At 40.7% G+C, this 25,343-nt stretch overlaps 2 protein-coding genes across 3 annotated transcripts in view; both read right to left on the reverse strand.

The window, feature by feature from the left end:
* aff1 (AF4/FMR2 family, member 1) overlaps nucleotides 1-14,378 on the reverse strand; it is a 21,551-nt gene extending 7,173 nt beyond the window's left edge. Inside the window, exons 1-11 of one of the 2 annotated variants that reach the window (XM_054756261.1) lie at nucleotides 14,155-14,378; nucleotides 8,903-9,023; nucleotides 7,674-8,459; nucleotides 5,907-5,948; nucleotides 5,726-5,797; nucleotides 5,074-5,107; nucleotides 4,132-4,189; nucleotides 3,683-3,809; nucleotides 1,101-2,036; nucleotides 927-1,018; nucleotides 59-254 (exon numbers count right to left, since the gene is read on the reverse strand). In XM_054756261.1, coding sequence (XP_054612236.1) covers nucleotides 59-254; nucleotides 927-1,018; nucleotides 1,101-2,036; nucleotides 3,683-3,809; nucleotides 4,132-4,189; nucleotides 5,074-5,107; nucleotides 5,726-5,797; nucleotides 5,907-5,948; nucleotides 7,674-8,459; nucleotides 8,903-9,023; nucleotides 14,155-14,171 — 2,481 coding nt within the window. In that variant the 5' untranslated portion in view covers nucleotides 14,172-14,378. Of the gene's footprint in view, nucleotides 1-58; nucleotides 255-926; nucleotides 1,019-1,096; nucleotides 2,037-3,682; nucleotides 3,810-4,131; nucleotides 4,190-5,073; nucleotides 5,108-5,725; nucleotides 5,798-5,906; nucleotides 5,949-7,673; nucleotides 8,460-8,902; nucleotides 9,024-14,154 lie in introns of both variants that reach the window. The other variant, XM_054756260.1, reaches the window with a different exon arrangement.
* A 5,692-nt stretch (nucleotides 14,379-20,070) lies between these two features.
* Nucleotides 20,071-24,129, reverse strand: gsdf (gonadal somatic cell derived factor). The gene is made up of 5 exons (XM_054756271.1): nucleotides 23,864-24,129; nucleotides 22,488-22,621; nucleotides 22,318-22,398; nucleotides 22,122-22,243; nucleotides 20,071-21,063 (listed from the first exon to the last, which is right to left on the reverse strand). Exons 1-5 carry the CDS (start codon nucleotides 23,974-23,976, stop codon nucleotides 20,935-20,937), a joined length of 579 nt encoding a protein of 192 aa, XP_054612246.1. The 5' UTR covers nucleotides 23,977-24,129; the 3' UTR covers nucleotides 20,071-20,934.
* Between the last annotated feature and the right edge of the window lie 1,214 nt (nucleotides 24,130-25,343).

Genomic DNA, 25,343 nt, shown 5'->3' on the forward strand with positions numbered 1-25,343 from the left:
GATGAAGATTAGGAACATCTGGCAACTCGCAACAACGTCCTCTCAGCTTGTCAGTTACCTTCTGTTGTGGCGTGTGCCTTGTTCGGCTGCTCTTGTGCTTGCACGAGTCTCTGCTCTTTGGGGCGTCCTTGCGAGTCTCTACGCCAGACACTTTGTGCACTTTGGAGTCTTTGGTTTTTTGGTGCTGCAGCAAATCCACACTGTTTTTCTTAGCCTTCTTTTGCTTCTGGTCATCTGATTGGTTGCTGCAACCTCTGAAGGGGAAAGGATAGAAGAGCCGAGTGCATGAACACAATGCTGCGCACAATAACACTAGAGCAGGTTTAACTGAAGTACTTAGTTTTCACCAAGCGATTCAATTCGTTTCAGTTTGGAGGTGTATGGAATTTTTTCGCATTTAAATCAAAATATGGGAAGGGTACAAAGATAGTTTGCTTTTTGGCCGCAATGTAGCGAGGAACGACTGCATTCTTGCGACAAACCCAGGCAACATTTTTATTTCCACAAAATACTTCCCGGGTGCGTCATCCTCTTAACACAATTGAAGACCCCTCTAAATAAAAAATGACAAAATAATAAAAAAAAAAAGAGTAGTCTCATTCCGAAAACAGGCATTAGCTGAACATTGCTAATCAAAACAACAGCACCTACAGAGCCACATAAACAGTAAATGACTTAAAAGTGCTTTATATAACTTCCTTGCACTTGTCTGCTTCTTGAATTTTGTTGCGTTTCACTTAAGCTATCAGAATATGACGGTAACCTGTTCTTTGTTGATTTCACTGGCAGGTTAAACTGTGTTGCACTCTTACAATGTCACAGATGCAGCTTACACTTAAGTAGAAAAACAAGCCAGGGTCTACCATTCCAAACTACACCATGGCAAACTAAGCCGTGTGGTAGAAACATGGCAATAGATAACCTACTCCACTTTGACCGAGGACTCCTGGTTGGATGAGGTCATCTTTTTCTCCAGCTTCCGCTTCTTCCTGGGAAGAGTTCTGTCATCCGACTCCGCCTGGAAGTTGTCAATAACAAGTTTATATGCAAAGAGGACATTACTGGTAGCATGCATGTGTGCTATAGCTTAAACTTCCCACATTGTGAGGTAAACTCTTCTTGCTGGCTTTAGGTTGCTTGCGGGCCTCTGTCTTGTGTTCGGATGTGTGCAAAGTTCTCTCAGCATTCTTGGGTGTCACTTGTGGGACTCTAGAAAGCAGACTTAGATCGATCTTTACCAGCAGGGATGTAACAGGTCTGTTGTGGATGTTCAAAGAAGACTTGGAAACGCGTCCAGACTTCTTGCTGGACTTGTGGGTTGTAGAGGACGGTGCTTTGGGAATCATTTTGGCCTCTTTATGACAGACGACTTCTACGTTAGGTTTGCTACAGCTGGTTCTGACTAGTGGCGCAGGAGAAGGGTGGTCGGGACGGGCGGGATTTTGGGGGCGGCAGGAGCAGGGGTCGGGGTGTCTGGCGCCACAAGACAGACAATCACGTTGGACCTGGACCACCTCAGGCCTGTGATTGGATTCAGTCTTCTCTTTGTCTGGTACTTTAAAAGTCCTCTCACTGCTGCTTTTAGAGTCACTGCTTTTTTTGTAACGTCCCATTTTCGTTTTGACCTTGGGTTTGTCTGAGATAGAGAGTACCATGGCGTCCTCACATGTTACATTGTGTGCCGCTTCAGTGTGATCCTTCGCTGGTTTGTGTGCAATGCCCGAATGTTTCTTGGAGCTGGTACAACCATTCATGTCGGCGGCAGAATTTTGGCATAAACTCTCATGAGAACTCTCGACAGACGGCTGCACATTGGGAAGGTTTCCACCAAAGTCTTTTGGTGGTTTCGACTCACCGACGGGGTCGGTCGTCTCCACATTTGAGTGTTTGGAACTTTGAAGGGGCTGCGGCGGTTCGTGAGCGGGACTCTCGCAGACTTTTGAGACACTTTGGCTTTCATTGCCGGAGTTCTGTTGACTGGAGCGGATCCAGTTCCCCAACTGCCAGTCGCCATGGGATGCTGCTGCTGCATCAGGCTATTAAAAAAATAGCAATTAAGACGTGCAAAAGAGCAAAAGCAATATACCGCATACACCTAGACATTTTAGTAGCGACACTTGTAATGACATGCAATACACTGGGTTCTCTACTTACGAACATCCGACTTGCGAACATTCGGAGATACAAACGCAAGCTGACTGGTCTATATTTTCATGTATTTTGTCGAAAATTGCGATATTTTGTCATTTGAATTTGTTCAAAAATGGCGCTCTACAGTGCTACCGCTTACCATCTACAAGGAGAAGAAAAGGAAGACCATACAAACTTCCATTGAAAGCTTCTTCAAACGTAGATCTGCTACTCCTGCACCGTCGTCACCAAGTGACTCGCCACCAATGCCTACACCTTCCACCTCAGTAGTTTCCCCTGAACTACCTCTTTTAGAAGAGTCTAACGATGACGATGATTTCTCCTTTTTTCAATAACTCCTCCTGCACCACTACCACCACCAACAACGTATGCTCGACCACTGCTCCTTAAAGGTAAATAACATTTATCATTATGTATTATTATCATCATATTTATTATTATTGTTTTTTTCATTAATTATCCTCGTTTAATATTACTACTACATCCAAACTCATATTTACATACATACACATATATGAATATATGTATACACGTACATGTAGTACCTATATCATTGGTAAATTACCTTTTGTTTGACTTATGAACAAATCGACTTGCGAACGGTCGTCTGGAACCAATTGTGTTTTTAAGTTGGGAACCTAGTGTACAAGAAAAGCCTTTACAAAACTCCGATACTTCCTCAAATATTGGGGGTGTTTTTTTTTTTACACAACTGAAGAGAAGACCAGGCATCTGTAAGGATAAGATGTTTTTGTACAGGTGAGCTGGAGCCTATACCAGCTGACAAAAGCACATACAGGCCACCAACCACTTAGCCGTACATTTTTATGATCTAACTTCATATTTTTATATCTTATATATTTCAAAACCTACCTAAATAAATACAAAAATAAAATGAAAAATATTAAATACAAATAATATGAACGCAAATGAATAAAGCAGATAAATTAATATACTTAATAATAATTATTAGGTATTGTATTACGGTATTTTAAGTGTAATATTATTTTTATTATTGTTTTATTGTGATAATTTATCATTATCATGAAGTATGTTGTATTTGTAAAAATGGGTCCAAAATAATGAATCAAGAATTTTAAAAGCTTTATTTTTCCTGTTTATTTGAGGCGAAAGTGGATGACATTCCCAGTGATTAATCGAGGCACAGCTTCTATTGGAGCACAGGCCACTATTTGAGAATATACCGAGTACAGTAAAAAGGCACGCAGGAAATCTGACAGAATCATGAATTCAAATTGAAAATGAATTTGATTCCGCCCATTTATATAGATCTGTCATCAAATTCAATTAGTTATTCCATTGCACTCCTCATTATATCGTTATTATATTGGTAAAAGCATAATTTTTACTATGGCTCTTGTATTGGCGCTCATCAGAGATGTACCTAATGAAGTGTCCATGATTTGCAAGCATAAACTGTTCATACACCACCAGCCAAAGGTTTGACAACACTTTCTCATTCAAAAGCACGAGAAAGAGAGAGCGTAAACTTTACTGTATAAAAATTTACCTCGGTTTTGGAGCTGCTCAGTGGCAGCCTGCAAGGCTCCTCACTGTCAGAATCGGATCTGGAGCTACTGTCTGAGTCGCTGGAACTTGCAGATTCCACGCCACTGGAGTGACCCTCTTTGTGCGGGCTGCAGCAAAACAACAACAAAAAAAGTACTGGATCACAAAGACTTTTTTTTTTTTAACAGAAGAACACCATGTCCACGACTATGTTGGTAAAAAGGAAAACAGTAGCTGATTTTGAGTTTTTTTGTGATGAATTCCAGAAGCATTCCACATCTAATAGGCAAATGATGGACAATTTAATTTAATCACAACAGAACATTGTTGTGGAAATGGCGGATTAGTCAGCGGGTTCATGTGAGTTCAATAACTGTCTGCTGCTCATAGTTTCCATCTTTGGTATTATTGTGAAATAAGGATTAGAGGGGGCGGGGGGAAAGGACTCACAATGAGGAGCTTTGCACGTTGAGATGGGTGGGATCTCCAGAAGACAGTGCATGGCATTCTGGAAAAGAAACAAGGCAAACATTAATCAAGCATCAAAGAAGTAGAACATAAATGAAGGTATAAATAAATGAACCTGCAGCCAAACATGAGCATCCAAAGGCCCTTTGGTTCATAATTCATTAGAGCATACAAAGGTCAGATTCCTCACTACGAGCTAGCAGCTTTGCAGTCTTTGAGCATTCACACTAACACAGAAACGTGCGCCCAGAATGTTTGTTTGGATCTCACCAACCTCAGAAATTCCACACCTGTTGCACAAACAAATTTGGGACTTTTTTTTTTGCACAGTGTTATTTCAGGTACAATGGAATTTGTGATGTACAGTGAGGAATCTGTTAAGGTACACAAACACTTATATACTTATACTTATAAAAACTTATAAACACATAAATAAGGCTTGAAACAAGACTATATTTTAAAATACATGTCATATGTGCATTATTGTTTTTTTTAAATTATTGTATTTGATATAGGCCACAGACTGATTGAGCACCCAAGAAGAAGAAGACTGTAGAATATAAAATGAAAAAAAATGAGCCGTCACGAGTCCCTGCATCTAAACAAAGAATAATAGGATTGTAAAGGTGAGTCTATGGGTGCTATTTCATGTCTACAGGACTCTCATAAGGTTAAAAACAGGATTTTATAAAGTCCTAAACAGGTTTTCACTACAAAACTATTCAATTTATTAACATTGAATCCTATATCGCAGGAATTAACCGCTATAAAAGAGGGACGACTCTATTTAATTTTGCTTATGTGTGTCAGTTGCCAACGACAGTTTCTCATTTGCATGTTCCACACTGAAGTAACATGAATGCTCCTTATCCTTTTTTATTCTGCACTCCTACTGTATTTTAATACTGTAGCTTCATGACTCACTCTGCCCCAGACATGAAGAGACTTGCTCTGCTTCCTGTGAGGACACACAAAAAGCAACACAAGAAAGGAGCGTTAAAGTGGGTCATTACTGTGTGTGATTCATTTACTGTAGATGTTGGCATTTATATATATATATATATATATATATATATATATAAATAAATAAATATAAGAAAACAAGTGTCGCAGCGTGATCCCAAGATTTCCAAAACGTGTGTGTGCGTTTGTGTGGTATCTGACAGTTTGACCGGAAAGTGACACCAGTGCACAGCTCATTAAGAGCTTAAAGGGAGACAGGGCTCTTCTGGGAATGAACATGCTCGGTAAATGATCCGACAACAACGCACAGCTGAAGAGTTTCTGCTTCTACTCTGCTCCCCGTGCTTTGTAAATACGCTTGAAGGAAGCTTGCTGCAGAGTGGCCAGTGGTGGACACTTGTAAGCCTCTCAAGAAAGTTAGACAATACGTAAGACATTTTTGTTATTGTGTCTATACAATTTTAACAGTGGCTAACTTCTTTTAACACTTGTATGACTATTAAGAATGTTAAAATGTTACCTGGAAGGTATTTATATTTTGGTTAAATTGAACTTTTTTTTATTTTATTTTATTTAAATACACAAGACTGTGATGGCGGACAGCGGCTGTTACCTTGGCTTGGGCTTCGTCAGAGTTAGGGACGTGTATGGCGGTCAGAAGGGGAGGCCAGGAGTGAGTCATCTCCTACAAACACAAAAAAATATAAAAATAATAACATTGTTTACATCTTGATATAGCCTTCAACAATAGTCATGGCACGAGCCAACTATCATCAATGAAGGTACAATTTTACCTTCAAGATGTCTTCAACACTCAGTGCTTCATCTGTCCTTGTCTACAAACAAAGGTAAGGGCTTAGTTACAAGTACATGACATTTATATATCGCACAATTCAGCATGTCCAAAAGGCAGTAGGGAGACGCACGGCTTATTTAGGATTGAAGATAAACAATAACAATAAAATAATAAAAGGAATAAATAGTAATAAGGACTTGTTTAAGAAGACTAATGTGTCTATATCTGAGAGAACGTTTTCAATATTCAATTTATTGAAAACTTATACCTTAAGGTAAAAGATCAGATTGGGAGATATGATGGTAGTAGGGGCGCTTATCATCCAACATGCGAGTCCTATTGATTTGTGGTGAACAAAGGTTACACACTTTGTTCGCACTCGTACTTGGCGACACATTTAACAGGGAAAACACCCTGTTGTCTACTTTACAGTATATCAGGCAAAAGGTCACCTGATTATAGAAGTAGCCAAAGACAAAAAGCATTGCATTGCATCAGAGCTGTCAAATCATTTGCTCTTTCTGCTACAGGCCAATGCAAACATTCCAAGTGAAGAAAGACCGATACCTACGCAAGATCTTCCTTGTGTTTCAAATGAGAGCAGAGTGAAATCTTCACCACCAGATCCAGCCCAGATTTCGCTACTACAAAAACTCACGAGGATGTAAAAACTACAAATATGACACAACAGGCAGTATCAGTGCAGCATTGTTGTAAAGGCCTCTCTCAGTTTTCCCTGCACAGCCTTTGAGATATGCTCCACGGGCCACTTATGTCAATTGGTGACGAAAGATTGTTTATTGTTCCGCAGCCCGCGCGTGACATCATAATAGATGGCAGAGGTCAAAACACCCCCCATACACGCACACATAGAATAGCAAAGGGGCCAGGTACACTGAGATTCCCAGCCCTACTCCAAATACTTGATTCGGCCCAGCCTCACCCAGACTCTACCTCCAGTGGCCCCCAGTGAAATGGAGTTTGAGACCCCTGATGTAGAGTATTCATCACTTCTTGAATAAAATGAGGCATTTCCCTCTTTGGGCCATCACTTCATAACACAACTCTGTAATACGACAACTTTGCCTTACACAATTCAAAATAAGTTGTAAAAGTATGCATGATTCGTGCTGTTCTAATAAAAAGTATGTACAGTATCATTTGTGTTGATATCGGATCAATATCAGTATCAGATGATATTCAAGGCTGCAATATCAGGTATCAGATCGGAAGTGAAAAAGTCGGGACAATCCTACTTACGTGGCAGTTACACATCGCTGGTGAGGAGCGCTAATTAGCTATATGGTACACCTTCATTACGTACGCAAATGTACTCGCAGGTAATTGAGTGTGCCACGGGTTAGTACTTTGTGTATTGTTTTGTGTGCCGATTTCTATTATGAAAGTTGGCAGTTATGATTAAAAACTGGTGAGGAGCGATCGCTTTATAATCCTTCCCTCATACGTCTCTGTTGCACAGCCAACCGTGCCAGGCCCTGGCCCAATTCTTCCAATTGTACCAATTGTACTTGAACGTTTATCAGAGCGCTGACACAAGCCAAACGTGGCAGACTTTTGATGTCGAGTTGGCCCGAGGGCTGTCATACAATAGTGCCAACCTCTTCCACCTGTGTTTGAGACCGGATTGAAGCGCCCACACTCGCAAAACAACCAGACTTTAAGTGTCAACCATGCGCAAGCCATTGTGAATGCATAGTCTCCTAATAAAACATCCTTTAAACGTTTTAGACATTGCAGTTCTCACCTCCAAATATTGGGGCAGCACTTTGGTCTTGCCACGGTTGGCCTTATGGATCTCCTGTAGTGGTACGTACGGCTCAGGTGAAGGCTTCAACTTGGGCGACCCACTAAGCATCTGGTCCTGACCGTCCATGGGCCGCACATACGCCGTCGGCTTCTGGGTCATGGCTATGCTGGGCTGCTTGGACGAGGAAAGCGGAGGGAAGTTCTGTGAGAGAAGTGAGTTTCCGCTTTTGCCGGGCTGATGCATCTGGGAAGCATCTGCGGGCGACTGCTTGAGGTTAAATGTGGAAACATCCACGGTGGTGGCAGCAGATGGGGGTTCTGTGGACTCTTGACATGAATCAAAGGTGCCTTTAGCGAGTGCGACTTTGGGATCATTGGAATGTAGGAAAGGTAATGGCTTGACATCCGGAAACTGAGCAGACCTTTCCTGAGGAGTGCTAGGGTGCTCCCTGAGATCTGACGAAGCCTCATCCTTCTTCTTTTGGCCCATTAGATGGTCCAACGAACCCTTTGGCAACGTCACTGTGTCTCTTTGGTGGTTTGGAGAGGAAGGGGCAGTAGGGGCGTCTGTCATGGGCTGTAAGGGGTAACCGTTACTTGAGGGGATAGTATTGGTTTGGCTGGATATGTGATGGGTCTGGTCTTGGACGGGAGGTTTGCCGGGCTTATCAGAGGTTGGCTGCGTGAAGATTATGTAAACTGAGGGATCAGAGGGATTGTTCACATCTTCATAGCTGCCCAACATCCTCTGGATCCTGTCGGAAAGCTCATCACCTCTGTTTGTCTAAAATGGCAGAGGGGCAAAGGTTTCATTAGAACAAAATCAACTCCCAGTGCTAGCAAAGCTTCATGCAAAAACATCCATCCATCCATCCATCCATCTTCTTATCCTCACTAGGGTCGCGGGTATGCTGGGGCCTATCCCAGCTGACTTAGGGCGAGAGGCGGGGTACACCCTGGACTGGTCACCAGTCAATCGCAGGGCACATACAGACAAACAACCATTAACACTCACATTCATACCTATGGACAATTTAGAGTCACCAATTAACCTAAAATGCATATTTGTTGGAATGTGGGAGGATGCACACGGAGAAAACCCACGCACAGGGAGAACATGCAAACTCCACACAGAGATTTATGTGGACCATACTTTGCAAACCCCTTGAGGAAAAAACAAAATCGAACATCATGGTTGCAATATGAACATGTCAAATAACTCCGTACTTTGTATGGCACCCCAAAAAGAGGGACATTCTCAGCGCTGAGTTCTTTGACTTGGCTCGTTCCTTGGTTCCTCTGTTCCCAGGCTTGGAGGCGGAGACGATTCCTCTCTTCATCATATAAACTGCAGAGGATTAACCAAGAAAGACATTAGAAACAGCACTGTATTTAAACATGTAAGCATATACAGTAATCAATATCAATATGCAAATTCATCCATCAAAAGTAAAAGAAAGAGAAAGCTTGCTCCTCTGGTACTCCGGGGAGCACACATTAGTTCTGGTTTGTGGTTGATCGTATAGCGATCTCATTTATCTCATTTAGTATTTATTGTGTAAAACTATGACAGGAACAACATCAAATTAAAAGCACAAAGTGAATACAGACCCACCATCCCCCAGTATAAGCTTGTTTTCTTAGTGCAGTTCCTTATAATACTATTTAAAATGCCCCAAGTTACTCTAATGTTATTTTTAATCTTATCTAGTATTTGACTATAAAATGTTCCTTCTTACACATTCTCAAGATTGTTGTCAACTTATTTTTATGTGATATTTTTTTCTGCTTGTTTAGTTTGTTGGATGATAAATTTCCTGTATGTGTTGGTCTTCTTACAGGCATGTTTTAGTCCTTTTGTCATCCATGGCTGGTTATTTTTCTTTTGCTTCCTGGACATTTCTCGCCAGAGACAGTTCTTATCATAGAGCTCCATGTAAGTGCTTCATCCACATCTTTGTTCTTCTAGATCTTTCCTGAAAGGGCTGATGCTATCCTCTGTGGGTAGTCTTTGAAAGGTCTTTTTGGCCTCCATCTGTCTTTTATTATAATGTTCATTGTAAATTGTAAACACTGGAAGATGGTCGCCGATGTTGTTGATGAACAGGCCACTAGTTGTGTTACTATCAAAGTCATTGGTGAATATATATGATCAATAAGGGTGGCACAGGGGTCAGTTATTCTGCTTGGTCTGGTGATTTTAGGATATAAACTCAAACTATACATTGTATCTATGAAGTCATCTATTTCCTTGTCCTTATGTGGATTCAGAAGATCAATATTGAAGTCTCCACATATGAAAGTTGTCTTTTGACCAATGTCTGTAAAGGTTGTTTTAATCCAAACCTCAAACATTCCAAAGATTGACTTTGGAGTCCTACAGTATATAAGCAAGTTATAAACACATTTTTGCTTTTTTTCTTTACAGATTTCAATCGTTATACATTCTTGTTATCATTCTTGTTATCAATAGCAAATGACATGTTGTTTACCGTTTTGTAGTTCTGATGTTTGTCCACGTACAAAGCCACTCCTCCTCCGTTTCAATTTTTCAGGTTTATGCAGGTCATTTCATATCCTTCCAGCTCAAAGTCCATTCCTTTGTTAGCATTAATCCAAGTTTCCGAGATTGCGATTACTTTGAAGGGTTCCTTGAATTGATTCAAATATTGTTTGATGTTGTTGAAGTTCTCATACATGTTTCTGCTGTTTACGTGGATAAGTGACAACTTATTGCCGATATTAAGATTGTTGTTGTATTGCTCCTCCCAATAATAACAACAGTCATTTGTGATATGAGGGAAAAAGTTTGTGTCCGGATCTATGTCTTTTTCCAATTCCAGTTGTTTGTGATCTGTGAAACAAAAAGGTGTCCAATAGTAGATCTTCTTGTGGCATATTAATGACGTTGTTGGAGCCGTTTTCCTTTTCCATGCCTCTGGTCCTCCATTTAATTCGATGAAGATTTTGCAATTAGCACGCCAACTACCTTGGATCCTTCCTTGCTTCCTCAGATCACGTGCTTTCTTGGCGATTTCAGCTTTGCGCTTTGTCAGATGGTCATTAACGTACACGTTTGTACCTTTCGGCTTCTTTACTTGTTTCAGCAGTGCGGTCTTGAATTTCCCGTTAGTGAACTTGACAATGATGACGGGTGTAGTGCTGTTCCTGCCATATAGTGGGATGCAAGTGTCAATGGTTTGGATGTCTACGTCCACCTCCTTTGATTGCAAAAAAGTGACAACTTGTTGCGCCGTTGAAGCGACATCCATTACGTCTGGTTCATACTTATTCTGCCCTGGCATAAGACCGAGGTTTGATCCGAAGCCCCGTCACGACCACATCATTTATGTGTGTTCTGATCCATGGCATCTTGGTAATTTTCAGGTGATCAATGATTTTTCTTCAATCTCTTCTTTGAGCTTGGCTCTCAGTGCTGCATTACTTTCCTGTAATTCTTTGTTCTCCACTCTCAGACTTAGAACTTCATCCGTCAAATCCTGGACCTTCTGCATTTATGGAGCCCATGTTTTGTTGCATGTGAAAGTGAGTACTTTCATATTATTATTGTTTTTTTCAAACATTTTTTGGTGTCATAAGCACTTGAAATCTCTGTTTCAGGCACTACTGATATATATATATCTAGTCACAGACCAACCCAACCAAGGGGTATTCAGAGGCATCTCGAGGGAGGCGAGTACAGTACCCATCATTTGTATAGATGTACGTAATTAGACTGTCTGACACCACTGAGGGTTTACCACAATCTGTTCTGACTGGTCCCAAGTGACTGCCTGCAGACTTCAAATGGACATATGTGCAGATCTTATTAAAGTACTGGTAAAATAAAGTTACTAACGGCAGTAACTTACAAAGTAACAAAGTTACAAGTAACACTACATCTAGAATATTCTTTGAAGACATGAACATACTTTGCTATTTTAGTGGGGTTTGACCTCAAGATGAGTGTTGATGGTCGTCAACCCCATTGGAGTTGCTCCCATGGCAACGACAGCGCAGATTTGGAAGGAAGCCAACTAAATGATGGAGCAAGCTGTAAGGAGCCGACACCACCATCACCCCCGCAGGGAGAAGTGAAAACCCAAAGTGTGTAGTAAACCTCCAAACTTACAAAAACATGAAAAAAAAACTTTAAAACCATGTAACTCAACAAACTGCAGCAGAGAACATTCTAAGTCTACCAACGCCTTGATTAATTGACATGCTCAAGTTTCCCAAACTGCAACACAAGATCCCAATCAGCAATATTGGTTTTCTCATTAGTGAAAGTGTTCTATAACCTTTTTTCTGTTTAAAAAAAAAAGAAGAAGAAGAAAGGGTGATACAGTCGAGGCAGGTGGTCGCTCTCTGCTTGTGAGGAACAACAAACAGGTTTTAATCATCCATCAAACAGAGGGGGACGCGCCCTCTTACATCTGTTTCGAATCATGAGGGAAATGGTGCATGAGTAAAAACCTGCGTGCGAGGATGGGGAGAACTGACACTGCAGAAAAGGGGAGTTTAGATGCAAGCACCTACATAGAGTGCAGTTGGAAGCCCTCACCCCCCTTGGCCAAATGTGAAACAGTGTATGCTGGAATAGCGTGCAGCTTCTGGCCAAAGAGCATCTGAGCCTCCAGGAATCTGCAGAGTGTAAAGACCCTGCTCCATTATCACCATACTGTGGCACAGTTAGTGACAGACATAAAGGTAAATGGGGTCACTTCCCTCAAAAGAAACTCATTTTATTTATTTATTTTTGTTTTTTTTTTACAAAGCTGTCCTCCGCGTCCATGAAGTGGAGGGCATTTACACGGCATTGGCTCAACAAGCTGGGGGTGGGCCAAATGTGGACGGAGGTTTGTCATTCATGTCATTAACTTCAAAAGCCACCGTTTGAGCGACTCTTCTGTCAAAAGTGGAGCATGTGATGGAAATCTAAAAACTGTATCACGTTTGGTGCTCATAAACAGGCTCTCGGGATACATATTACTGGAAGAACATCAATAAAAAGTCATTTTTGTCAATAGGGAGTGTTTAATACAGCAATATAAGTTATGGGTCATTTGAAATAGACAAAAAAACAGATAATGCAAATATTGCCTAATAAGCTTTTGTGTAGGACTGTGTAACTTGGGAAAAACTACACCAGAGGTGTCCAACTTTCATCAACATTTAATTCTAGATCTTCACTCACGCGGTATGGTCATTTTGTGCCATTTTGTTTTTTATTAAAGAGACATAATGTCTAATTGAACACTTGAACACTCTCTAAGCGCGGTTATGTAGGTATTCTTTGGCTCTTTGGTGAGCTATACAAAATCAAGTGGCGGCCTTGTTGGAGACCCCTGTGCAATATCAATCCTAATTTAATTCAAATTTAGTTTTAAATGTCCTGGTTTCTTCAGTTAATCGTAACATAATTACGATAGTTAGCATAATCATGCAGTATTTTCATTAAAACATCATAATCCTGTGCTAGAAATAGCAGCCATCCAAGCAGGATGCTGAGTTCAGAGTTTATTCCTGCACACACAAATGCAACATGGAAGCAACACGAGCATAGCAATGTGCTAACATTACAGTCACATTTTAACAGCAACATCAGGCTCAGTTATTTGCTGAAGAAAAACAAAATGATCAAAGTTACAGATCCCACATCTGAAGCTGATTGATGGCTAGTTGGCAGAGCCCCAGGCTTTATTTTAAGACGTGTATCAAATCCTGATTTTTTTCATGGATAAGACGATCATAAACCGTTTTTAAATTATACACATAATCAAATAAGAAAAATATGCAAGCAGTATATGCTCTGTTTAGATTTTATGGCGTCTTCCAGGACTGTACCAACTAAGGAAATGTGGGGGGTACAGGGTGATGACCTGGTTCAACTAATCTGCACTCATGTCTATTTAAACTTCACGGATTTGGGGTTTTATATTACACCTCACAGCACTAAACTTCTTAACAGTGCTTTCCGAAACGTGTTGAGAGTTAATGTTGACGTTTTTTGTGTACGTTAAACACCCCTCTTACGTAAAGTTTGCCAGGTGCATGGCGTCAATAAATGTTACCGCAAAAAGTTAGCGTCATGACAAATAAGATGACTTAAAAGGGGGCATTTAGGACCAGTCGATGGAACCTTCAACAATGTTCGCGTTATGGGCGAAAATAGCCCAAATCGTTATGTTCGTTAACTTATTTGAGGTAAAATAGCGTCAACAAGCGAAGCCCAGCTGGTTAAAATCAAAACCAGCTGATTTCCCCTCCTCCTCGAACTTTTTTGTTATAAATTACCATCAGAAATACCAGAACATGTCTAATTGTCATCATTACACAACCAACGCCAACACAACAGCTTGTCTTGACACTTTGACAACAGTTGACAGGTTGACAGCAGACTAGCCCGAGCAAGCTCATTTACGCTACACACCTACCCACACTACTGCTAGTAGCTAGCCGAGCCTGAGTGTGCGTACCTCGGCTGGGATGCCATGGCGAGCCCGCTCTCTCTCTCCCCAGCTCTCAGTTGTCATGTGTTCCTGGCAGTGGCCGCACAACTCTCAGTTCACTCGGTCACATCGTTTACCGGCGAGAAAAAAAAATGTCCAATAAATAGACTGCGTCCCCTGTGATGTTCGGTAGTCGCTGCTTTGCTGCCAGTGTTTGGGTCGTCCACTGGCTGCCCACTGGGATGTTCCACTCCATATCGCCATGAGGGGACTACTTCTGATTTATACACTCAAAAAAAGCTTAAAGTTGCTGTTAAACACATCATAAGCCTGTCGCGTTTCTGTTTCAAGACTGCATAACAAACAAACGTGATCAATAAATCCACCAAGGGTCTTTTTATTCATTGTCCTTTTCACATTAGCCAACTTTCACTTGATCACCCCCGTGTGACTGACATGGTACAGTCAAGTGCCAAAGTTATAGGGGGACGCTGAGAGAGTTTAGTACTGTATATGCAATTGTGCAATTATGTGTGTCAAACATGTTTATTGTATACGTGCTGAATAGATGGAGCATTGAATTGTACCAAAAATATTAATTCTGCACTAATGCTGTTCTTGCGCCAGCACATCACCTAAACGGTATTGAGTGTGGTTTTTGTTGTTGTTGTTCACATAATGCTTTATGCATAAATTTTTTTTCACAAAATATGATAAATAATGGCTTATCTTTATTATTTGCGACTTTTTATTGCTCAAGTCAGTTATGGATAGAAAAGCAAAAGCAAAAAGCAACTCATCAGATCGCTCTGATATCATTGCCTATGTTTTCAATGGCCTCGAGGGGGCGTATGAGCACTGTATTTTACGTCAATACTAGAGGGTGACGTTTAAAACGTGTCGAAATTTCCTGTTCAGAACAAAACTGTCTGGCGATCACAAATAAATAAATTAATCACACGATGAATGAAAATTAACTCGAAAATTGTCCGCGTCTCTCGCCTCCAAACAGGCACACAGAGCGTTCACTACGCATTGGTTCAGCACCTAGACGCTTCAGAGAACACCGGCGTTCCATTGAAATGGAGTGAGACCTTTTGTCTGTCATACAGTTGGTTTGTCTCTGTGAGGGTAGGCGGGGCTGCTCACATACACATATAGTGCAGCAAGGGAGCCTAGTGGGGAGCAATGCAAGGTAAAGTAGTAGAAATTAGGAGGGAAAAAGAGGCTTGCAAAGCCAAATGCCACAGCTCTCGTATGGGAATATTAGTCATGAGCAAGATGAGCCCATCAACAAAAATGAGCCAGTATGCCAAATTTATTTGAAAGTGTTAGCAACAAAACTAACTTGCCCACCTCAGACATATCCACCTCACACAGCTTTCCCATCTGGGAAAAAAATACACGTGAAGATGCATAGCCAGATTTGTCCTGACAGTCAACACTCACTGAAGCGCTTCATCAGCAAAGTAAATACAAAAACGGAGCAGCACAAAATGGTGTGCATTCACAGAAAGCGTAGTTTGCGACATCACAAAAGAAATGCTGCTCTTTAGCACAGTTGATTGATCGCATTTCAAGAAATGCTGCAAATGTTTGAGAGACAGTACAAATTCCCTGTGAGAAAATACATGCCATAAGCGGCAATTCAACAACTTTACAGAGTGAAAAACGACATATTAAAGAATATATTGCATTATTATGTTATAATCCATCCATCCATCCATCTTCTATGCCGCTTATCCTCACGAGGGTCGCGGGTATGCTGGAGTCTATCCCAGCTGACTTCGGGCGAGAGGCGGTGTACACCCTGGACTGGTCGCCAGCCAATCGCAGGACACATATAGATAAACAACCATTCACGCTCACATTCATACATACGGACAATTTAGAGTTGTCAGTTAACCTAACATACATGTTTTTGGAATGTGGGAGGAAACCGGAGTACCCGGAGCAAACCCACGCACCCCCGGGAGAACATGCAAACTCCACACAGAGATGCCCAACGGAGATTCGAACCCAGTTATGTTATAGTATGATACATTATTATTATTATTATTATTATTATTATATATTATCATGACATTAGTGGTTTATTTGTTCTCAAAACAAAACATGTTTAGCATTCATTTGTGGCACAATAAACATTTCAAGACCCTCCTGTATTGTTATGTTATTGTCATATTTTTTCATTGTTCTTTTCTTCAAATGAATGTTAAAGTCTCGTCTCATCTCGTTGTCATGGAGCCAGTCTTGGAAATCGTCCCGTCTCGTGAGTCGGGTGTCTCGTGACACCCCTAGTCAGTCAATACAGTTACAGAGTTGAATTGATGCCACTATTCACTCTATGGATATGTGTTATTAATACGATTCTTATTTTAGACTTAACCGACCAGAAATAGAGTCTAAATGAAAACACTGGCCTCCCTCCCCGCTTGGAGCACGAGCACAAACACGTGCGGATGAAGCTCTGTCACTGGACACTCGCTCTCGGTGGTTCTGTTCTGCTGCTGCAGGCCCGCTGCCAACAGAAAGAACACACACACCCCAACACCACCTGGCTTCACTTATAATAGCTGTGGGCCCCGAGACGCTTCATGGATCAGCAAAACTGCAAGATTGCTGATAGATGCGTTTGTGTCAATATCACTTTTTATTGTATTTTTTGGTGTACAGTTTGTCAGGTCGTTTCCTGTCCGCTCACTTTTAAACCAAAACAATGTTGTTGACTGGATATTGAATGTGGTCTTCATGTCCTTTACCATTCTAGTACATTTAATTGTATGTCATGTTTAAAATGATATTTAACTATGAATCTTCTTGTCCACTCCTCACAACTGCTGTGAATTTCCATGGAATTTGTTATGAAACAATCCCTATCGTTTTCTAGAGAGTGCTGTCACTCTCTTTAAAACCGGAAAAACATTTTTATTTTAATTTTAGCAACTTTTTCCACATTGGTAATAATTATGCTTTTAGATTTAAAAAGTATATTTAATTTGTATGTAATTTTAAAAGTTGTATTTGACTAGATATTATTGTTATCATCATTGATTGGCATTGTGGTACATTGTCTGATAAATAGCTAGTTACATAAAACAAAGAAATTAATAGTATTAAAAACAAATTATGCAGCCTTTTAAACTCTTCATAGTTTAACCATAAGATGGCAGTCTTAAGTCATCTGTTCATTTTGACTGGCCTCTCCAAAAGCATAACAGCTACATGTTTGGACCTGTGTGGAAACCCAATACATACGGGGACCAAATAATTTATCCATTTTTATTTGTTTTACACACTTTATTGTGAGTGGCGATTATCCATCGTGAAATACTGTACTTGTGTGATGTAGTACCACGGAGTAGTGATTGGTTAATGATTTTGGATTATGAAGCATTTCAGGAATTGCAGAAAACACACACTCACCCTCAGCTGAACAGCGTTGTTTCAGTCTATCACCAAAAATAAAAAAAATAAAATAAAATAAAATAAAGTAAAAATATAAGTATGGTGCAATAAACTGACTCTTGCATTTGAAATCATTTCTTCCTGTCATCCCCCCATTTAAATGCTTTTTAACATAACCTATTGTGATAAACATACCACATACAGTATGTTACAAGTAATAGACAATAGCAATACTAGCAGCATGGTAGGCCCTCAAAACAACCTGATTGTGAGTGTCCCTAATCGCATATTGGGATGGGACTTCTCTGCCAGAATGTGACAAGATAAGGAGGACATTTAAGAACCTCATCCTCGAGGACGTCCTGCCGCGTGATCACCTCCACGCAGAACGAGGCGACCGTCCTCCTGGGGCCAAAGTGCTCTGTGACGTCGTAGCGGAGGCCGCATCCGCCCGGGATGGTGACATGGGCGGTGTGAGCGCGCAGCGTTGAGGCTGCCGACCTGACCTGCAGTTGCTCTGCTGTGACCGCTGACGTGTTGACGGGCAGCACCATGTAGGCGTGTTGGAAGCGCTCGTCCATGTTGCACTTAATTTTGGTAGACCAGCAGTATTCCCCGTGGTCTCCTGGGAAGAGAAATAACATGTGAACATGACTTCGCTTGCAGCATTCAGCTATCATCATACATGCTGTCTGTGCCTGACCTCTAACCCTGGACGTAATCCTTCATATCACTGTATTTTGCATCAACTTTTGGTCAAGTTTCACATGAGCACTGTTAAATAAATAAATAATTGTCCTACATATATTTTATTCCAGCCTGGTGTTGGGATCCTTCCGTTTAAATGGGTTGAATTAGAGCTTCACTTTTTTGTGCACACACGATTTGAAGTCTACATTTTAATTTGACGCCCAATGGAAGAGGAAAGTTGGACAATCATGACAAAACGGTATCCCAAGTAAAAAAAAAAACAACAAAAACAAACGGCCAGCGATAAAGCCTCACTTTGGGGGGAATCCCCGCTCTCTCATCCAGACACACACACACACACAATGCACAGTGCAGGGATTGGAACACTGACATAAATGAAACCTTTTGAGATTAAACACTCTTAATACACAAACTGATGATCAACTGTACTTATTTATTAATATAATGCATGCAGAGCAATGAACAACTTTATGGTCTGTCTGAGTCTCCTTCCTGCTTTTTGCTCCGTACTATTAAGGTGCACTTGTAATTGTGAGAGTTAGGCACTAATTGTCTTTCATTTTTATTCATGTACCCCCTATAGCAATTGGCGTACCCCAATTTGGGGACCTAAATTTTACACAATCCAATTGTAATCCTAACCTGTAACCCGAGCCTCTAACCCAAGACCTACCCCTAACACTAGAGGTGACACTCACCTTTAACCCTAAATCCTAACCCAATCCATAACCCCTCCCATTAACCCTGCCCTGATGTTTACTTATATCCCCAGCCTGAACCCTCCCTTACTCCAGCATCTACCACCCCTAACCCGAGCCTTTAACCATATCCTTACTGTAATCCTAATTTCTGTCTCTGACATGATCCTAGACTAATTTTAACAAATAACCCCTAACCCAAGATTGGATCATTACAAACCCCTGGACCTGACTCTAACCCTTGACTTAACCATTATCTCTACCCCGAAACCCCAAACCTACTCTAAAGCTGAACCACTCCCACTAACCTGACCCTGGACATAACCATATCCTCTATCACTAACCTCTGACCCTAATTTTAACCCTGGTCCTAATCCTAGCCTCTAACCCCAAACCTGGAACCCTGGATCTAACCCTTACGCTTATCTTATAACCCTCAACCTAACATCTACTGTATCTCAAACCCAGATCCTCTATATCTATATCTATATCTATATCTATATCTATATCTATATCCCCTAAATCCATTATAAGCCACAATACTGTAAGTCTTCTCACCTTTGTTGGAATCTTGCAGCCGAATATTCCGCTTGTCCTGCAGTAGCAGCTTCATAGCGAATGTCATACTCGTGCACTCCATCAGGCAGTCCGTCAACTGCGGCAGAGGGCTGGGGAGCGGCCTCACGTGCGTTTGCTTGCCCGAGCACTCAGTCGCCCCTGCAGCCAAAAGACGCGAGGACAGCAGCAGGCCAAAAGGCAGCCACACCGTGAAATACGCTGTCATTATTCCCTCCGGTATCAGTCAGACGGCCAGGCCCAGGTCTCACTGTCCTCTTGCGACGTTTGTTGGCTCACTTCAGGATCAATATCTGGCTTGCACAAAAAAAATCACAGGAGTCCAGCGGTGATTGGAAAGGATTTAGAAAACAAGCACAGAGACAGCAAAAACGCCCAAGTTCCTCAAGTGCGCAACATGTTGCTCTTCTCCCAAACAGCGGCTGTTTCCTGGAGTAGGGAGCCAACATGCATTCCACAGCTATTTTGAGGGAGGAAAAATAGCTTAGAGGTTCTAAGACTTCACATCACACGCTTTCTGGAAGGCATGAAAGAATAACTACCCAGGCAGTTGACATTCTAAGCCTTTATTTTCAAAAAAGTAACGAGAGCAGTGAGCAGTCATTAACTCCGTAACAACAGTTGTGTCATCAGCATAAAATACCTTGAATATGCGTGTACAGGTTAAGTTGAGGTGCTATGGGTATATAATCATTAAAAGATAACTGTTACAATGATAGACATCAACTAGTAAATAGAGAACGACTGTATAAAGTATGGCTAGTATAGTCTAATGAAGTATGTCAATAAACACAATGATTAGGTTTTGGTGTAATTTCAAGGGGAATGCTAAAAGTGTTGACTTGACGTCAGGGTGGTTCCGGTTGAGACCAAACCTTTCCATAAGAGGAGACACTACAACAGGGGGGCAAACAGGCCTGGAAGAGAGCGTTTGGCTCTGGACATTTGCACATTTTTGGACGGAACACTCAGTACCCATCAGCAACTTGAAATAGATTTGTACAGGGATAAAACGGGCGGCTTTAATCACTCGTGTCACTTTACATATTCATTCCCGGCAAAATATTTTTTATTTTTTTTATGTATGTATGTGTGTGTGTATGTGTGTGTGTGTGTGACTGCTACTTGAATTGAACAAAAAGGGTGGTGATAGTACGCAACCCCTCTGCTGTTATGGTGCTTGGTATCATCGTGTGTGGCTAGAGTTCCCAAACAGGAATGCAAACTTTGAGGAAAGTTTGCCGAGGTTCCCACGCTCCGTGTTAAAGGCTCCCAGCGGGCTAAGATAACTACATTCAAACTAAAAATAAAAAAAAGCAGCATGTTATGTGGAGAGAGAAGGTGTGCACATCCACTAATGTTACTCTGTGTGTGTGTGTGCTCCGTGTATGTTTAAGAGCAACGCTACACCTCATTAAGCTGCGGATGGGCAGCCACAGCGGCGGGGCAGATGCATGGAGGTGATGACCACGCTGTCAAACTCATCCCTGTAGCAGACAGGGACATCTTCATAGGAGGTGGGCTGACAACATGACGGCGGGACCTGCAGGGAGCACATGACAGAATCATACATGTGGTCTTACAAACCTTTATACATGAAATCATGCATGATGCATGCACTTTTTTGCATTCATTGTACATACTGCATGCAAAAGGCAGAATTGTGGCCCGTTATACACCCACACATGAATTTTTAGTCCATCCAGGTTCATGCAAGTTTATATATATATATTTTTTTTAATTGTTATCTCCAAAATTAGGATCTAATATTTTATCATAAAATATTAGATTTTTTCTAATATTTAATTAAAAAACATAACATTTATAATATTATAAAATTTTATTCTACACACAAACATGTTTTTCTAAACATATTCTAAAATATTTTAACAGCTTCCAATATTATTTTTCTTAATTATTATTCATATTTATATTTCACCAAAAATTTTTTTTTTAAAGTATTAGTAACTTTTTCTTTGCTACTGTTACTCTAAAATAAACACTTATCTATTTTTACGGAAACATTAAAAAACTTTGATTTTCAACAAAACTTTAAAAACTCTAACTTACCCTTTTTTCTACCTTACTCAAAATGTTAATCATATTGGATAAGGCTATTTTATCATTATTGTGCAAAGTCTTGTTGAAGCACTTTTACTATAACTATGACCAAAAAAAAGTAGGACAAGTTGATCTGGGTTAAAGATCCATAAATGGAAGTGGCCATGTTGAAAAAGGATGGGGGAACGCCCTCTATGTGGCTGCAGAATCAAAGTGATTTCTCCCAAAGTGTCACAGAAAAATCAGATAATGATGCAAATCTTATGACATAAGAAAATGTAATGATGAAAGTTGCTTTTAAGGAGTTATTGGTGCTGCTACGTTGCATTCATTTCAGCTTGGGAAGCGTCAAAACTTGAACATTTATGTTGGCAGCACACGCAGGAACGTTGAGGCTTATCTATTGGCAGCCGCCTCCAGTTTCAAAACACAGCGAGGTGATCTCGCCGCTGCTGGAGCCAAAAAAAAAGTCAGGGGCCATTAATCAAATGCATCTGTGGCCTTAGCAGAACCGTGTCTGTTGTGCACAAACAAACAAACCTGCGAGTCAGCACCCTGGGCATCAGGCTGGGGTGGGTGACAGGGCATGTGGGGACTGCAGGGCGCACACTGCACCACTGTGACACGGTCAGGGTAGATCATCCACTTGTCCCAGCCCAGCTCTGATAAACAAAACATCTCGTGTTTTCTTTTCAAGAAACAAAATAATAATGTGTGTCGGAGAGGACGTGCGTACCTCTCATCAGAACCTCAGAAGTCACGGTGCAGCACCCGGAGTTCTTCCCGTCATCGGCGGACACAGAGTCGCTGGAGGAAACTAGAAGGAGTTTAGCGTCAGCTTTCCAGGGATGTGACGATAATAATGTCCCAATATGCGATAATGATATCTTTGCAGAAAAGTCTTACTTGGCAAGGCTTTCATTCTTTCAGCAATGCTGCTCCACTGTGCAATGGCGCCCTCTGGCAGCCTCGGCTCCACCTGCAGGTTGAGGGCAGCGAGGAGTCCCTTCCTGATCGACTGCAGGGACCCTCCGTGGCACCTGGATTAAAAATCAATTATTGATTTATTTGGGTTAATTCACATTAAAAACAACAGCAACTAAAAGACACAAGTAATAATATGAGAAAAATAAGATAATACCTAATTATAAACAAAATTAAAAAAATGAAAATCATCATATTAAATGTAAATAAACAAAAGTCATAACATAAAAGGCAAAGCGGTTTATGCCTACAAACACATTTTTATTTTTTTTGTACACACATTCATAATGTGCATTACAGAAATAATATACAACAATGGCAAATAACAAGTGGGGACTATTTATAGTTTTCTTTTTCTCCATTTTGACATGTGCCTTGGCCAAGATAAAAAGAAAACACTTTTTACAATTTCATATATATTTATACACTGATTAATGAATGTATTATTTTTATCCATTGAAAATATATTTATTTGGTTATTTTTATTGGATGGATCTATTATTTAAATTGCATTTATTCGTTTTTTAAAATCGGAGCTGCTTTTATGATTGGCCAGGGTTCGAATATGACTGAATTGATACAAGATAATTAATAATGACAATTAATATATCATAAATATGTATAACTATTTGTAATTTTTATTTTTTAAGTTTTGACATATTCCAAGTCCAAGATAATAAGAAAAGCAGACTTTTTACAGACTTTTGACATGTTCCACCCCTTCAAAAAATTCACTTAAAATTTTTTAGAGATTTCATATATATCTATATACATTCTTTTTATACATGTAAAAATATATTTGATTATTTTTTATTGGATTTATATATTACTTGTGATTATAATTGTATTTTTTATTTTTTTTTATTTGAGTTGCCTTAATGATCGGCCAGGGTTTGAATCATAATAAATTTCATTTCATAATAAAAGTATTCCACCATGAAACAGCCCAGAACCACATAACCAATTGTTGCTGTCCAATGAAAAGTCTGCATATCCAAATGATGAAAAAAAAGTGGATTTTTTTTCTACAGTTCAGCGGTTGTGCAGGAATAAAAAGAGACTAGACCAGGCTATGTTGCGTCACAAACGGCGTGCCGGATGTGCTTGCTAAATCCCCCAGCATCCCACCCTGCATGGTGCACAATTTCAGCACACTTTGAAACACGTGCGAAGGTTAAAATGTGAAATATTACAGTAACAAGGACACGAAACAACAGTAAAAGTAAATATGTTCTCGTGGTACAAGGCAGCACCAAAGCATCACAGGAAAAGTCCAAATATAAGTGTGCGATATTCACCTGCTGTTGGAGTCTGGTGGCGCTGCAGCGTCTTCTTTGGGCGGCTGCAAGACGAACGCAATTGCCACGGAGGAGCACAGGAGTGCCATCATGACAACAAAGGCAAAGGACATGGCAGACACTGTTCAGTGGACCTATGGATGGATGGGTGTGAGGCTCGGCGTTGACAGTGGACGAAGTGCGCTCTGGCTGGAGGAGGAGGAGACAGAAGAGACCAGACAGGGATGCTGCACAAGGTGTTGTTTGCCAGGGCCTGGGAAAGCTGGCTTTTTATCTTCCTGTACCTCTGCTTGGCCTTGAGATACTTCACATTGTTGTCCTGTCCCCTGTTCTGTGTGAAAAAGAACATGGAGGATGTGCCAGCACAGAAAGCGAGACAGAGGGAGAGAGGATTAGACAAACATGCAGGAAATGGAGGTAGAAAACCACCCACGTGCTCTGGCGACAGAATCACATCATAAAACATTGGAATACCAACTGTATGCTTCTACCTTGGTGGGAACAGTTAAGGGAAGGCCCTTTTGTCTGCCTGTGTGCACAATGCAAGATCCATAAAGCCGAGTGTTTGGTGTAGAAGCTATCTTTGTGATGAACTAGAACAGAGAGTGGCCCTCTGGTCCAACATCAGTGACCTCTGTGGCCTCACATAGGGACAAAAAGCCCCACAGACACACTCCAAAATCCTGTAGAATCCTTCCCGAAAGAGTGGAAGCTGTTTTAGCTGCCACCAGAGATGCCCAACGGAGATTCAAACCCAGATCTTCCCGATCTCCTGACTATATGGCCAACGTGCTAACACGCCACCGTGCGGCCCTGTAACATAAAGCTTTTCGTTTAATTGTTGGTGTAATAGTTGGTTGTTTTTTAAAATAAAAAGGTGTACAGTAATCCCTCATTTATCGTGGTAAATTGGTTCCAGACCTGACTGCGATAAATGTATTCCAGTGAAGTAGGATTCCTTATTTACACTGTAAGTCAAATATTTTCATCATTACAGCATAAAAAACCTGTTTACGACCTTCTACATATGGTTTTTAATATTATTAGAGCCCTCTAGACATACAATAACACCCCTAGAGTCATATTTACACTCATAATAGCAGACATAATCAAAGAAAATAAGCCATTTAAGACATAAATGAGACTTGTGTGTTTCAATAAATGTCTTCCGGACGTGTGGACAGAAAGTGACATTGGGATTTCACAGTTTTAGTTGGAGTACGGCCACAACAGAAACCCCTGTGATTATGGTGATGGTGATGGTGATGATGATTATTATTATTATTGTTGTTGTTATTACTGAGATAAGTCAAACCTGCAATAATTGTTGTTGACCTAGTGGACAGTGTAGACTACAGTTCATCAAATTCCTTTACTCCCTTAAACTGTATTTGTATTTTAGTTCTATTAGTCATGCTTGAGAAGGCTTAATGTAGGCCAACAATACATTAATATGCAACCGTAATTGCTTTCTTCATGA

Source organism: Dunckerocampus dactyliophorus, chromosome 17, assembly GCF_027744805.1.
Source record: "Dunckerocampus dactyliophorus isolate RoL2022-P2 chromosome 17, RoL_Ddac_1.1, whole genome shotgun sequence".
NCBI classification, from domain to species: Eukaryota; Metazoa; Chordata; class Actinopteri; order Syngnathiformes; family Syngnathidae; genus Dunckerocampus; species Dunckerocampus dactyliophorus.